The sequence below is a fragment of the Alligator sinensis genome, unplaced genomic scaffold (assembly GCF_000455745.1).
Source record: "Alligator sinensis unplaced genomic scaffold, ASM45574v1 scaffold119_2, whole genome shotgun sequence".
NCBI classification, from domain to species: domain Eukaryota; kingdom Metazoa; phylum Chordata; order Crocodylia; family Alligatoridae; genus Alligator; species Alligator sinensis.
This window is the reverse complement of record NW_005842242.1, coordinates 547,152-563,752: the sequence shown is the minus strand read 5'-3', so window position 1 is coordinate 563,752 and position 16,601 is coordinate 547,152. Positions and strand designations below refer to the sequence as shown.

Sequence of the window (16,601 nt, the reverse complement as noted above, 5' to 3'; positions counted from 1 at the left end):
AGAGCTGGTGTTTTTATTATGTTTGGGATTTTTTTTGTTTTTTTAATAGTTTCTAGGGTCGGAAGGGACCTGAACAGATCATCAAGCCTGACCCCCTGCCCTGGGCAGGAACGAGTGCTGGGATCAGAATACCCCAGCCAGATATCTATCCAACCTCCTCTTGAAGACCCCCAAGGTAGGGGAGAGCACCACCTCCCTTGGGAGCCCATTGCAGAGCCTGGCAGCCCTAACCGTAAAGTAATGCCTCCTGATATCAAGCCTGAACCTGCTCTCAATCAATTTGTGGCCATTATTCCTTGTTATCCCAGGTGGGGCCCAGGGGAACAGAGCCTCACCTATTTTCCACTGGTCCCCGCGGTGAGCTTATAGACAGCCTCCAGATCCCCTTAGTTTTCTCTTTCAGAGGCTGAATAGATTCAGGCCCTTTAGTCTATCTTCGTAGGGTCTGCCCTGCTGCCCCATGACCGTGCAAGTGCCTCTCCTCTGGACCCTCTCCATGCTGTCCTCATCCCTCCTGAAGCGCGGCGCCCAGAACTGGACGCAGTACTCCACCTGCGGCCTGACCAGTGTCGCATAGAGGGGGAGGATCACCTCCCTGGACCTGCTTGTGATGCATCTGTAGATGCACGACAAAGTGCAGCTGGCCTTCCCAACCGCTTCCTCGCATTGGCAGCTCACGTCCATCCAGGCTCCGTTCTAACAGGAACGCCTCTGCGGGAGAGCAGCCCCTCGCAAGGGAAATCTGGTGGCTCTCCAGACCCATTGCACCACTACAGCAACAGAAAAGGGTCAGCACAAGGTTTAGGATTAAGCCCAGGACCCAGCGTTAGGGGAGAAGGTGGTTGGAGCCGTGGAAATAAATCTGTCACCAACAGGACAATTACCAGAACAGTCTGTGACCACTTTGCAAATGCCATTGGGACACTGTTGTCAACAGGATGTTTTCCTTTACTTGATTTAACCCAGCTGCCATGTTTTTCGTGTTACTTTAGGGTTTCTGTTTGGTTTTTTTTCCCCCTCTTTTAAATAAATCCATCCTTAAATGATATCTGTCGTGTTTTTTATCTAGTTTTACAGGAAAGGAGTTGCATTGTTGTTGGTTTGGGTTTGATTATCTGGAAGTACCTTAGCATCTCTTTCAGATAATTAAAAAAAAAAAAAAAAATGGAGAAGTGAGACTTTTTATTGCTGCCTTGTTCTCAGGTAGAGCCGAGTGTTTGACTGCAGGTGGCTGCATTTCCAGGGAAAAAAGAAAGGATCCTTTCCAGCAAGGGCAGTCGAGCACTGCTCGGCAGTCTGGCTTTGCTGCACAACGGGTGTCCAGTGACAGCCGGGGCCCCCCAAAGTTTGACCAGAGAGGCAGTAGGCTTGAATGGTTGTGCTGCACACATCCCCAAGGGATTTGATTCTGGGTTTTGCCCATGGATTAACTGCGGGTTAATTCAGCCCAGTGCACAGGGCAGCACCGCCATCTTCTTGTTTTGACTTAGCACCTCGCACAACGGTCCAGGTGCTACTGCCGCACAAACAGTCATACAACTAGGCACTGTGTCTGCACCACTTTGAAGACTCAGTTAGGCATTAAGTGTTGCAGGAGCCTTTTGTCTTACAACAGTGAATTTTGTCCCTTGTGGCATTCGGGAAGTCTGTTAACCTCCCCAAGTCTCCTGTTACTTCCTTATAGAAGAGGCCATCATTGTTATTTGGCAAGTGTGAGGAGTCTGGGTCACGCTGTACTGGAGACAACCCAAACACACATTATGCGTGGTACTGGGAGGTTGAGGCCCAGCAACCCAAAGTATTTTTACCATCTCCACATCAAAGCAGTGGCCAGATTACTATCAGGCGCTGTTCAGCAACAAAAACAATATTAAATATGAACCTCAACTCTGGTTCCGATTTCCTGCCTTTCTAAGAGCTGCTCCATGCAAAGTTTTTCAACTGATATCACTGCCTGTTAGAGGAGTGACTTAGTTATACTGGTACAACCCCTAATGGGGATGTGGTTACTGGTGCGAATGTGCTTTATACCAACATAATCTATTTTCCTTTCCCTCACAGGAATAAACTCCACTGCCATACTGTATCCACACCAAGTGGGTTACAGCACTTTATCTATGCCAATATAGTTAAAGCAATGCAACTCATGTGCATAAAGGAGACCGGACTTGCAGTTTTCTTTTACCTTGTTACCATTAAGCCCAAACTTACCTGATTATTTGAAAACATTTGGACTCTCACAAGCAGTAATATAATGGCCTGGAACTACAGCTTTCGTGGGTGGTGATTCATGATGACTTGAGGCTCAGTTCCTTCGCCTCACTCCATGGGTACAAACAATTAGAGAATGAAAGACTTCTCACGCTATCGGTAGATCACTCCCATCTGTTGAGCAGGCAAAGCATCATAGGGAACAGGGATATTTAGGAACTGGATCATGGAAGAAGGAACTTCAGAAAAGTTTTGAAGGCAAATCACGTCTGGAGCAGTCCTGCCTCTTGGAATAAACATGGGATCAAATGGAACTTGCAACTCTTATCCTGCTGTTATGCTCACAATGAAATTCAAAGTACTCTTAATAAATACATCAGGCTGTTCAGGATCCCAACTTACTATTTTACTAATTAAACAATAATCGCGACAGTAATGCATAGCTCTTATACAGCGCTTTCTGGCAGTAAACTCCAAAATATTTTTCAAAAGAGGTGCATGTCATTAATTATCACTGAATCTCACAGTCATCACTGGTAAAAATTGTGAATATATTCTTACCTCATTATTTCCATGCTTTAAATACAGCCCGGTGAGACATACCACACACAAACAAGATGGGGGAAACCCTTCTTTGAAAGGAATACAGTTTTACATTACACATTTAGACTTTTTGTTTAAAAAAGGAGTTTAGTGCCACTTTATACAAAAGAAAAAAGTTGTTCTAATATGAATTTTATTAGCAATTTTATTTTATGATCATATGATCCCTGTATTTGCATGAGAGACTTGGAAGTTAATAGGTCCCGTTTCAAAAGTAAGTATTATGTACTACCATAATAGTTCAAAATGTAAGTATAAACATTCAGAACAGACACTGTGTACCAGACTAACAGAAAAAAACCCTGTATATTCAATATTATTGACTTTAAAAAGTATATTCCAAGACATGTCAGTAATAAAAATGGTTCATCTCGCATATTTTACTGGAGACCTTCTCTAGCCAGCTGAAAAGGACATGGAAAAAACTGAATGTCATAGATGGCATTAAAACAAATATTTTAATGCATGCACTATATTTGGTTGGCAAAATATCATTAAGAATTCAAGATACTCAGCAATACAGCTGAATGATGGGTTTTTATAAGTACATCTGGCTGACTCTAAAAAAGCCAAGAAAGGTCAAAGTTGTCCTTCACATCAGAAGGATTGTGGAGCTGTGTTTTAACTTCTTAAAGATGCAGAGAAAGTAAGGGCACTACGGAAAGGAGGAATGGCTTTCTCCAAGCTGCGTTCCATGATGGAAGAAGATACCAATATAGGGCGAGTATGTGTGCGTTACAGACCAACGTACAATCCAAATAAAGATAACAGGCATTTGTTAACTGATCTCTTTTCAGAGATCTGGAAGTATGAATTGTACATGCTCACTGGAAATGCAATGATAAAAGGCCTAGAAAACACTAGACTTGATCTCCCCTTCTGGTGCTACCAGTCTCAGGACAGCATAAGATCCACAATCGTCTACTGATGGTCTTTACTCCAGTGTTTCAAAGAAACCCAAGTTAAAGCTTCGAAGACTTGGCATTGATGCTTGTTTATTGCTGTCTTGCATTTAGACCTGCCAAGGACAAAAATACAAGTAAGCCTGCAAACAAGAGGTCTTACGTCCAGCTCAAACCTCAAAAAAAAATCTATGCTTATCATTTGGGGAGACCTGTCAGCATCAAGCATTTCCATGCCTGCCATTGCAGCTGGATGTAGTATTTAGGAGTCATGCCTGAACCACTGCAGCCATTTTACTGAGGCAGTTGGGACATGGAGTGCTGCTAGGGAGTAGAAAGTATTTTCTAGTATACTCACCGACTTTCAGCTGTTTTTCAGGATGGTCGCTGTCTTCCAAACAGCCCATTTATGGTCAAACAAGAACATTTGTGGTAGGAAGTGAAGTCAAAAGGTTAGGAAAACTCCCCACACTCCCAAGGGCCTGAGATTGTGCAAAATTTCAGAAAGGGGCTCCTGCTTTGCAGAGAAATCATCAGGCACATCAAGGCTTCTATTAACACAGCCCAGGATGGTGTTAGCCTTCTTGGCAACAAGGGCACACTGCTGGCTCATATTCAGCCTATTGTCCACTGTACTCCCCAGGTCCTTTTCTGCAGAGCTGCTGCCCAGCCAGTCAGCCCCCAGCCTGTCCCAGTGCATGGGATTGTTCTGTCCTAAGTGCAGGACTTTGCACTTGTCCTTACTGAGCCTCATGAGATTTCTTTTGGCCTAGTCCTCCGATCTGTTGAGGTCTCTCTAAATCCTAACCCTAGGATTTACATGATCCGAACAGAAACCAAAAGACCTCCACCTCTTGGTAACCTGTGGAGCGACATAGATGGAATCATTTACAGGTCCAATCAGTTTTTCACTGCAATGACATGTTGGGCAAAATTCCCCCATGTGTTGCCACAATTCCCTGGTCTTGTAAAATACTGCACACAGTTTCCCACAATCCCTGCTTCCAACTGAGCAAGAAGGACCCAAAAGGAAGCACAAATGCAACCTTTCATTTCAGGGTAACCACACCTGAAACAAGGTGGTTAGTACAGAAGCACTGCCCAGAAGCAGTAGCACTGCTCAGGACCTTCCCATGCGCTCACATTGACGGTTCAAATCCTATTTTGAAGATCTAGCATCGAACCCCACTTGGGTCCTTGGAAGATGCAACTATAGACTCCTCTGAAGTGGGAACTGGTGATGTTTTAATAGCTCCTACCACCAACACATGGCAGGGGAAAGGAAGGAGGAAGAGTACCACATCCAGAGGGAATTTTAGGGAAGCTGAATGCAGTACTAGAAAGGCCATTAAAAAACCTGCAGCGTAAGGGCTATGCAGCACATCAGATCTTATTACTCCGTTCGTGCAACTCTCCGACTGCTTCAATATGACTGTAACTGGGCCGGTGCAATCTCTGGGAAGTTCGAAGAGCATTTCTTTGCTGTTGTCACTGGCTGGTTGCCAATGGCAATGGCCATGGAGATGGCTATTGACAACTGAGCAAGACCACCAATATCTGAGGACAACATCATCTCTCTAGCTTGTTCTTTTATTTATTTTTTTTATTTAGACACTGGCCCATCTGGGTCTGGGGGTGAAAGATGAGCACGTGCTCAGGAAAAAAGCCAGTCTATACAACAGGGCATTTGGGGGGATTTAAGGCAAACAGGTTCTTACACAGAGCCTAGAAAGACTCGTTGAAGCCAGGTTGGCCAGATGAATAATGAGAAGGCCCTTCTCCTGTCTGGTTTGGGGCTCCCCCAGAAGAGAAGACAGCAGTATGATAGCAGCCTCTAGGTGAGGGGAAGCCACTCAAAATTATGCACTTAAAATGTGCAATACTGAAGACATTCACAGTCCCCTGCCAGTACTGCATGGTCAGTGCAGTAGCCTGGGAAGGAAGGATTTCGGTACTACTCCTTGGCATTGGTCCATCCATCCCACCCACAACAGCATACACTCAGAGCCACAGGCTGGCTTAGCACATCTTGGGAATGGCAGGACTGGCACTTCTTGCATTGACACTGACTCTTGGATCTTGGGAGTAGGGACTGAGTGTCGGCTCATGGAAGTAAAGGGCCATTTATTGCAGTGGGACAAGGTGAAAGCCTGATTTTTCCACTTTGAGGACCTCTTGCTGTCCTGCCGATTGAGTGAAAGAGTTCTACAAAGCTGCATTTTCTTTAGTCGTATGCTACTGTCTGTGCTGCAAAATAAAGGAGCTTTTCTGCCTGGCTCCAATGGCTTCAGCAAAGGACTGAAGCCATTGGAACTGGGAGCAGACTGAAGCAGAACTGGGACAGAAGGGAGCAGACCTGTTTGTTTAAAAACGAGGGGGGAGGTGGCGGGGGGAGAAAAAGGGGGTTGGATAAACGTCCAGACTCTGGAAACATTACTGCAAGGCCAAGGTTGCATTTTTTTTGCTGGCATCCTGCCCACACACTGTGGTGTTTTATCAAGGACAATGGGCAAACCTCCAAAAGGATCAGGCAGCTCCATCTGGAGGCTTTCCCGAAGCTTATCAGAACTTCTCTAGATCTGGAAATGTCACAGTATTTCCAGCATTTGCGGCTTTGGATGACTGACCTGAATCACTTGCCAGGTAACTGTGTGGGGAACACGCAGGTTAAGGAGCTGACTGGCTCAGGAATCTGTATAAGGCTGAGGAGCTTTTTCCCTCGCAAGTCACAAGTTCAAATCCAGCCCAGAGTGATCGTCACTGAAGGATGTAAGAATCCTGGAATCAAAGGACCGGAAGGTCATCAAGTCCGGTCCCTTGCCGCGGGCAGGAGGTTATTGGGCTCAAACAAGCTCAACGAGGTGCTGGTCCAGCCTCCTCTTGAATACCTCCAAGGATGGTGACTACACCACTACTCCTCTTCTAGGAACTATTCCTTTGATGTTACTATTCCAAAGGTTGTCTGATGGCTTGTGCCATGAGGTTTGGCATTTTTGACATGGTACATATGTTACAAAATCCGAGACGTGGCAGTTCTGTGCCTATGAGGAATGTTTCAGGTCAATAGTCAGGCCTAGTGGGAAACTTAAGGACTGAGCAGTCAGAGGCTCAACTATGCTCCCAGTCATCAACACGCTCTAGGAGTCTTAGGTCTTAACTTACTAGGTTTAAACTTTAGGGGAGACATTGCCTGGAGGCTGTGGAAGAAGCCAGGGCTATTGCTCCTTGCTTTGTGGATGAACAGTCTCCTGGGGGGGGGGGGGGGGGTCTCAGATTTTCAAAACCACTGTATTCATAGAAAAAACCCTACTACTAAAACAAAGCAAGGGAAGTGAAGCATCAGCTCCTTCAAGGTTGTGTTCTGGCCATTTGGGTTCCTCTATTAGTGCCCATCACCTTTATTAATGTCATTTTTATGTTACAGAAGGGCCCAGAAGCCCCACGGCGAAATCACGGCTCCACTGTGCAAGGGGCCCTTGGTAAAAGCCAGCCCCAGACTCAATGAGCATACCATTTAAATGGCCAAACCAGAAATTATTTTACCAAGAGGGAGCTGGGTATTAAATAGACTTCTCAAGTCCCAGCCCTTTTCACTAGTAAGTACCGAGCATCTCCCAAAATATTCCCACGCCGTCAGCTCATACAAGAGCTTTATTCAAAGAAAGCACAAAGCACGCAGCTAAAAGATATTCACTTACAGTTTATTTTTGCCTGAAATTATTTCACATCTCTTTGTACACAGTTACAGAACAGGAGTAGTAAACCATCGGTAAAAGCAATAGTGCTAAGGAAAAAAGTTGGCATAATTTTTCTTCTTTTTTCTTCTTGCACTGTATTTTCATACAGTTTGGGACTTGAGGGGAAAAAAATCTGGCACACTATGAGAGTTAAGACTTAAACCAATTGTTTCATTTTGTTTTGTTTTTTTTTAATTTTGGGCAGGGGCTATCTACTAGCAACAAAGTAAAAAACAAAAACCTCAAACAAAAACAAAACAAAAAAGCTTGGCTTCCACTGAATAAGATTAAATATATATATATTCATATATAAAAAAAATTATATTGGCTGTATGTTAATCTTGAGGTGCTGAAGAATAAAAGAATGGTGATAAGCCAAGAGAGAAAATTAACCAAAAAAAGATGCCGCTCTGTACAAAGGCTCATTATGAAAAACAAATCCAACAGTATATTTATAAAACAAACCACAATTAAAAAAAAATCATTTTCTAAGCAATTGTGAAGAAGGGTTTGGAAATAAGTAGTGGTCACATTTACAGATATGGCAGAACTATCAAATCAGGGACAATGTTATTTTCTCAGTCTCCCAAGGGGAACATGCAAAACAATGCGTGCATGATGAAAAAGGGAAGGGAAGAGGGCGGGAGAGGGGAAAAGAATAGGCTTGTGGACCGGGGGGCAGGAGAACTTGAGCTTGAAATATTGGACGTAAACAGAAAACAACTGAGGCGACTCGTGAAATCTACAAAGTTTTGTAAATATCCCATTGGTAAAACAAACAATCCGGGTTCCCTACCTCCCAAACCCCTACACCTGACAGGATCTAAAAAGAACTAGAGAAAGATTTCTGTCTTTCCAGAAGGAGATTTATGCTTTGTAGGCATCTCTTTGCCTCTCCCACCCCAGCTCCCTATGCCCTCTTTTATACATGTATTTTTTTTCCGTCTGACTAGATGATGTCTGAGGCATTTTGAAATCAGAAATGCAACAGGGTGAATGCTCCGACAGAGAGAGGTTATAATACAGTATGCATTACTAAAAGGCAATTCATCAAGGAGGGCTTTCCTTTTAAAAAATAATAACAACAACAACAAGACAGCAAACTAGTTTATACAGTACTATACGCAAAAAAGGGTAAAAGAATTAACAATTCATAAATAAAAGACAGGTCCCAGACCTGTAATTTGTGAACCATTTTCTTAAATAGGTGCATTATGTAAATCTTATGTACAACAAAATTACTTTGCATAACAACTGCAAGGACACCGGGAGAGGTGCAACTCATGTGGGGTTTTGTTTTTTCTTCTCTTGGTACTTTGCGGTTGGCTTTCCTGGAGCCAAAATGATGGAGATGGAGCTCCTAATGGACAACCCCCAGGCAAAGAAACCCAATTAATATCAAGAAATGGCTGTGTTCTTTGTTTTTTCTCCACATGTTGTAAAACACAATAGCAAAGTAAATCCACAAAGGGTGTTTTTCCTCTTGCTGCTACAAAGTCTTTTTTGTTTTTTCAATTTAAGTTACGTTGATTTTGAAATTATGAAGCTGAAAGAATCAGGCAGGGTCTGGGCGCGCTCAGTTCCCCCTCCCCCACACAAAGCGACTCCTCTATCTCACAACCACAACTCCTAGAATCGAAGTCCCAGAACTCACTGCTCTACAGCCAAAAGGTGTTTTCTGGGGTTTGGTTTTGTTTTAAAAATCTTTTTCTTCTTGCCAGATGCTAAAAGAGAGAGACAGAGAGAGACAGAGAGAGTTCACCATGCTTCAGTGTAGCGAACATCTACTTCTTTCAGGTTGGGTAATTTAGCCTGTGTGGAAGAGGGAAAAGATTAATTAGAATGAATGATAAGGCTGCAGGACTTGAAAGAAGTTTTGCATCAAGCCGGCACTGCGAGGACGGGCATATGGGATGAACCAAAATAGTCACCCCAAAAAGGCATGTTAACTGATACTGCAAACACATAGATGGGCCTCTAATGCAGGCAGGAGGAGCCTTGCTCAATACAGAGTTAAGTACTTTCTGTGTAAGAGCTTGACGCACCAGGGACTTTCTCCAGAAGAAATGAGCCAGTCAAGTTCAGAGGCACATGGGACCTGGTTCTGGTCTTAAGACTCTCCAGGATAAACCAGAAATGACTATTCAGTCAGTGAGTTTACACTGGTGCAAAGTCAGGATTAGGTCCCTGCTCTTTATTTCCTGCAGTGCCAAGCAGCAAAAAGTGGTTTCTGTAAAACCCTTTGAATAGCAACTCAGAACGCTGCAGTCACATAACAACACCCAGCTTCCCTGGCCCTCTCTTTCCTCAGCCCCCTGCACTGTGTCAAAGCCTAATTCTTCTCCACTCGATGTATTATAAAGATCCCAGAAAATATTAATAACTTTTGGCTTCATCCTGATCTTCTGAATTACTTGTAAAAGGGAATGGCATAGAACTCAATACCTCTGACTTATTCAAATGTAAATTAGATCATATTTAGGTTCTACTATTACTTATCAACTGTGTTTCCAAGCCCTCTTTCTATAATGGTACAACTGTCCAAAACCAAACACATTTAATTAGATTAGGGCACTACCAAGCTGTTGAAGTTCATGGGAAGAATATTTACCTCAAAGCTAGATTTATGCACATGTGTATTTTGATGCGAGGGAGACACTGCCAGCAAATAATTTTTCAGTGGGGAAATAACGACTCCAGTGAGTGATAATTTATCTTCTGGTTGAACCTGTCCGTGTGTATGTTCAAGCATGTTTGTTTGGTGGGGTTGAGGCCAGAGTGGAGAGGAAATGTCATCCCTGCTATACTGGCTTGTATGTTTAATACTCATTGAAACCAGGAGAATGGTAGAAAAGGTCTCTGTCAGAAACATGCTCGGAGGTCTGGACAGTTTTTCTTGACAAACACACAATCAAGGACAAGCTATATGCTGCAGAATCATTTCCCTTTGAGAAAAGCACTGCGTTTTTGGCTTGTTCAATCTGCTGTAATTGGTGACACTCTGTACATAGAAAGTGTCGCTGTTTGCCCTGTACAGTCACTTTCGTGGGCTGCTTGTGTGGTCTTTTGATGCAGCAACAGAGCAGAGGAGAACCAAATAAGGAAAATGTGAGTTCAAAACCACAGAAAACGTTGTGGGGGGGAAGAGGCCCAGGGCAAGTGCAGGACCAGATAATACCTTCTATAATTTTTTTTTTTGTTTAAACACACTTGATTTCAGGAAGACAGCCCTGAGTTTAAATAATCATAATTCTGTGTGTAAAGGATACACAACTAATCATTTGCTTAGGAAAGTACCTCATGCAAGTGCAACTGTGTTAATGCCAATGCAAATGACCTATTCATATGCATGTGCTTACAAATGAAGTTCCTGAAACATGCTACCAGCCTGGCAGAGCTCTCGCTCCAGGGAGCGATCAAGGACATGTGTTTGCAATGAATCTCAAATGCCAGCTAAATGTAAAGTTTCAGGACTTGTCTTGAGTTTGAAATTCAGCGCAGGTCTGTGACCTCTTTGAGCAGCCTGAGTCAATCTCCAAACGTATCAAAGTCAGTGAAATGCAGAATTTCACTTTGAGTATTTGGGTTTGCAAAGCGAGACTCTGGGCATATGACTCACTTAGGACCCAAGTAAAGAAAAAGTCCACACAGTCATCGGCGGTTTTTACATTTCAGATGGTCCCTAGATGATAGGCACATTTCATTCCACATTGGCTGCAAAGTCACCATAACAATGCTGAGCAACAGACACGGCTCATAACCACCGCAGGGGCTGCACAGGTGTCTCTATGTAAAGCAGACTCCTACTCAAGAAGGCACCTCGATCAACAACTCCAATATGTATTCTAAGTCATAGCCCCTTCATGTCCCGATTAAACAAACATGTGTTGATTTGAATCCTGCTAACACTGCATGCACAGCTTTGGAATAGTCAATCAGATTCTGTTGTGACAACCATCCAATAAATCGTTACTGAGGTTGGCATGAGAGCTGCTGGCAGTAGGAAAAGTCAACTTTTGCTCATTTAATCAGCAGATTGGATGTGGAACCTAATACAGAGTCAGTAAACACAGAACCTATGTGCAATTTCTGTGGTCAAGTTTCACCAGAATGAACCCCATCCTCTCCCTGTCCAGACAAAAAAAACACAATATGGCTACACAATATGCCGTACGTGATGTAAACCATAGTCTGTCAGACTCTGCTTGTAGATGCTTCATTCAACCAGACAAACAGATATCTGAACTTTGCCTTGGACTCCCAAATCTACTATTTCTCCACTGCTGTGGAACTACAGAACATTACCTTCTTCAAGCAAGACTGCCGTGCTAATTGGCCAAGGATGGGGACCAAAAACGCTACCATATTCTTCCCCTGCTTTAAGCGACTATTTTCATTTACAAAATGCAGTTAAAAAACAGTCACGGTTTTACCTATTCAGCTGGGGCTGAATCTGTTTCTTTCCCAGATCTGAGCAAAAATATTTTGTGCCCAAAAGCTTGTCTAACTTCTCTCCCAACCACTGTTGGCCTAGTAAACGATATCACCAGACAATTCTTGCATGTTCCCTGGACCATCCCAGCTACACCACTACAACTCTCCTATCACCCATCTAAGCAGAAGACTGTATGACACTTCTGTGGTCTAAGGCTGGCTACAGGACATCCTATTTTCTTTGCATGATGCATCACCACATGACACTGGCAGTATTCATTGGACACTTCTCAGCTCTTAAAACACAACTTATGAACTGAAATACCTTGAGATCTTCATAAGTGTCTGCTGAAAGCTTGGTGCTGTTCATATTTAGACTACACAGGCTTTTCATAGCTGAAAAAGAAAACATATTTATGGGTATGGTGCAGACCTGTAACATTTCAAGTTCATGTATCGAATCATGTACATCCAAAAAGTTTTGATATGGGAACAGGTCTCAGTATCAGGCTGCATGAAGTAAAGTACATAACAGCAGATGAAGGAATCAGCATTTTGACCCCACCTCAAGGAAACGTCCCTATTCCAGAAGAGCCCTCAACTTTAAGCCTGGGCATAACTTCCATTGACTTCTAGGAATTCAAACATTCCTGAATTGAATGCCTTCCATGCCTAAGACCATGGATTGCCTGTAGGGCATTCTGAATGATGTCAGTCCTCACTGTGCTGGCGCTCACACTATGCAGAAAAGGTGTGCTGATCTAGACACAGCGGTGATCTCTTCTTTTTCCTGTCTACCTGCACTCTGGGCTCTCCTATCTGGCTGGGAGGTTCCTCCTCCTGGTTCTATTAACCTTTGTTCTTCTTTTTACCTCTAATATTTATAAATAAAAAGATCAGGGGTCTCACCTGCCAAAATGTAGGAACAGTATAATACAGGCAATACTAACCTCCCCTGCAATTGGCTAATCTCCCCAATTGACTTGTAGTGGTTTTTTTCTACATGCCAACTTGTGCCCCAAGATGTCCCCACATATGCACAGTAAGGAACATAAAAGAAGCCACACAGCTCTGAGACAGTTGGATCAGACCACAAGACGGGAATGAATTACATCGATATTACTACAAGAGGAGGAGGACCCAGGCTGGGATGACCAACTGAATGCCTGTTCCAAGAGTTCAGGTGGTTCACATCCAGGTCTGGTTTTCTGCACCTGGAACTGACTTTCACCACTAAATCTGGACATATTTTGCCCCTTGGAGGACATTTTAGTGTGGAGGAGACCCTGGACTCTCTCTAGCCACTGCTGCAAAGTTTCTGTGGCAGCACTGCAGTCCTTCTGTTTGAGCCCGTATGCGTTCCCCCTCTAGTCTATTTTGAACACTTACAACTAAGTGCCAGCAGCCCGGCATCTGTGACGGGAGTCTCGCACAGGTTGAGCACTTGCAGCATGGTGAGGTGTTCAGAGAGAAGCCGCAAACCTGCATCTCCAAACTGTGGGGCACAAGCAAGCTCAGTTAGAAAACACGCACAACATCTTTCAGCAAGTAATTCTGCTGGGATGAGGGAATGTTTGGAGCAAGGGCTGTACCCAAAACTTCAATACCACACCCCAGATTAATCATCCTCTCACATGACAGAACGATGGATGAAATGCTATTCTCCATGTTTCAGAGATGGCAAACAGAGAGTAAGTGGCTGGTCCAAGGTCACAACCAATTTTTTAGCCAGAGCCACAACTCACCATCTTTCCTCCCACTGGCTTGTCTCCTTGGAATTTAGCCCTTACCTGGGAGCATTCCCACATAGCCCGTGTAAAATGGGTAAACAGTCTCAGCCCAGCTCTCAACCCCATCATAGAAAAAAAATCAACACAGCTTGCACCGATTAGCTGCTTTGGTGAAAAGAACAATGACCCGCTAATTGTCTTATTGATCCATTTAACGTCTATAAACTAAGAGGAACCATAACTGCTTCAAAATCAAAAGCTAAATGATGCAATAGCTGTTCTCAATAAAAACGGAATAATTTTAACAAAAAAAAAAAAAAAAAAGGGAGCATTTTCTTCTAAAAACTCAACTTCTCATTTTGAGCAAGAAACAGCTCCAGAAACCACAAATCAAAACATTTGCAAATCTGGGTGAAACTTTTTCTATAATGTTGAATGTGCCATTTCCCCCTGCACACAAAATCTGTGGGGTGCAAAACTACTTGGAACAAAATAGCAAAATAATTCTAAGAAACTGAAGACAAGGATTCTTGGGGCCACGCTGGGAAACAATCCCACTATGACAGGTGGTAATAATGTTAGGAAAAATAAGTCTACTCAAGCAAACGTAGGGGCAAAAATAGGGCTTAAGAGCTCTTCTGATTAATTTCTGAATAGTTTTTCAATATTTTTTTCCTCTTTTAGCTTACAAAATAACCAAAAGCAGACTATAGAGTCCTCATATTTGGGTTTTCTTTCTTCTTATTTTTTTTAATACTGGATTTATCAGAATTTGCTGGTGATTCACTACAGTTGCCTTGAATATTATATGCAGCCTGGATTGCTGAAATTGTGATTGGTCAGATAAGGAAAATAAATGATTCAAAGAACTTAACTGGATGAAAGCAGAAGTACATCCAGGACAGAGCAACAATCCACTTCAAAATGTGGTTTCAGCAAAATCAAACTGAACCACTCAACTGTCTACAAGTCACAATCGCTAAAGAGGTGTGACATAACAGCAAATCCATTTCAGCATCCAAGAAAATATTTGCAGAGCTTTCCAATGCAGCACTTAGCCTGCAGGATGAAAAAGTGCCTTCTATAAAGAAAATGGCCCCCCGATCAAGTAAAACTATAAAACAGTGTGTAAAACTAGGTTGAAGGCAAATGCACTCTACGCAGGCCTCTTCATATGTGCTCCAGCTGACGTAACGTGCAATTTCGGAATTAGTCAGTGTTGGTTCCTTCTCTGTGCCTCTGTCTGCAAAGCACATACCTGAGTTGACCACAGGTTCAGCTGCTTGAGAGAAGGCAGTTTGATGAGGTGCTCAGCGCAGGCACTCGTTACATTGGTAAAGGCCAGGCTGAGGTTTTCCAGATTTCCGAAGGATCCCGAGCTCAGTAGGCGGGCGAGGTCTGCATCCTGAAAGCAAATAGCATGTTGCTTAAGGCAGGTAAGCCTGCAAGCATCTGCATAGCATCACCAGTCCTGTTAACCAGCAAGAGTTGCACAACTAAGCCACTTGTTTACAGTAAGAAAGCGTGGCACAGAAAGGTTTCTGTTTGCTTGGCAAACAGCTAAATGCTTGTGGTGGGATTGCCTCATGCATCCTGGAAACATGGGGCTAGAAGACGCAGAATCTTCTGACCATGCATACGATTATGAACAATGCGGGATTCGTTGTCAGAGTGAACCCAGATTACCCATTTACTGCCCGCCTCCCATTTCAGCTTTGAGATTCAAATGACGCTCCGGTGGATGCAGCCTGTCCACCGACAGTGTAGCTGACTAACTATGATAGCCAGTTTCAAACTAATATGTAAGATCCAGAACTAGACTAGATGTTTGCTTCAGTTTTCTGTAAAATTCTCTCAAATTGGATTCTGCCATAAATTCCAGATATGGGCACTAGTATAAACCTGGCAACTTGATGCTCACATTGGCTTTGCAAACCACCCTGCAGAGCTAAGAGTGGAAGTCTGCCCTCCCTGTGGAGCCCCTGGTTCTGTCAACAAGTCGGTGAAACACCCGACCACTCCCCCTTTTGAAACTGCTAAAGCTGTCGTGTCAGTTCCTCCTTGTGTACTGGACTGACACACCTTTGCATTTACTATTCAGGTGAACTTACTGTGGATTTGGATGGCAGTGTTAACCGCGTGGGGCCACCTTTTCTTTGCTGTAACAACAAAACATGATTTGGTTATCCGGGCTGTTGTTCCACAGATGAGACCTCATCCAGTGCAGGGCCAGAGCAAACCCTACCCAACTTCCTAAGCTTCCTACCAATCCTCCCACCAGCTTGCCCAGTTTTTTTTTGCATTATTTAAACTTTTCCTGAGTTTCCTAAGCAATGGGACAAAGACAGGCTTGCTGCTGCTGAGGGCAGTCCTTTACTCAACCAGTTGGTGTTCACTGGTGTAATGCAGAATGACATTCAATCTGGGTTTAATAAGGCACCATGCGGTCAGTCTCACCCTAACTGAAATACTCCTGGGGAGTTGTGTTAGGAGTATGAACAGGGATAGAGCCCTTATTTTATTTTATATAAGTCACAGTTAATCCAGGCTTGTTCTGTTCCAGGACATGAGGGGTGGGGAAGAGAGAGGGGTATATATACACATGTGCAATGGGAGGTAGGCTGTGAAACAGATCCCCCTTGAATTTGTCAATCTCACCCTTCTTCAGGAAGTTTGAAATGTGGAACTCATTAGCCAGCTTTATTTAAACCCACAATCTCACAAACTCACCAGACTATTTAATGTAGCCCCAGCTCTATCTGAGGCTTGAATGGTGCCCAAAAGCTGCATCTTGAAAGAAAATGATGTGGATGCCAAAGCACTGAGGAATGCCAGGCTGTCTGGGCACCCACAAGTCACCCTTATGTAAAAGGGTAACAGGAAGTGACAAGCTGAATATAGTTAAATCCTACCATTGATCTTTACACTGATCCTTAACAGGTTTTGAATATCATTCAGGAGTATTATATGTGATCAAACACATG

The 16,601-nt window shown here is 43.5% G+C and overlaps 1 protein-coding gene across 1 annotated transcript in view; it reads right to left on the bottom strand.

Moving 5' to 3' along the window:
* Window positions 1-7,398: 7,398 nt before the first annotated feature.
* The window catches only part of CMIP (c-Maf inducing protein), a 170,047-nt gene continuing 160,844 nt past the window's right edge, over window positions 7,399-16,601 (bottom strand). The window contains exons 17-21 of the mRNA XM_014521698.2: window positions 15,729-15,776; window positions 14,876-15,022; window positions 13,277-13,382; window positions 12,213-12,283; window positions 7,399-9,265 (exon numbers count right to left, since the gene is read on the bottom strand). Coding sequence (XP_014377184.1) covers window positions 9,212-9,265; window positions 12,213-12,283; window positions 13,277-13,382; window positions 14,876-15,022; window positions 15,729-15,776 — 426 coding nt within the window. The 3' untranslated portion in view covers window positions 7,399-9,211. The remainder of the gene's footprint in view (window positions 9,266-12,212; window positions 12,284-13,276; window positions 13,383-14,875; window positions 15,023-15,728; window positions 15,777-16,601) is intronic.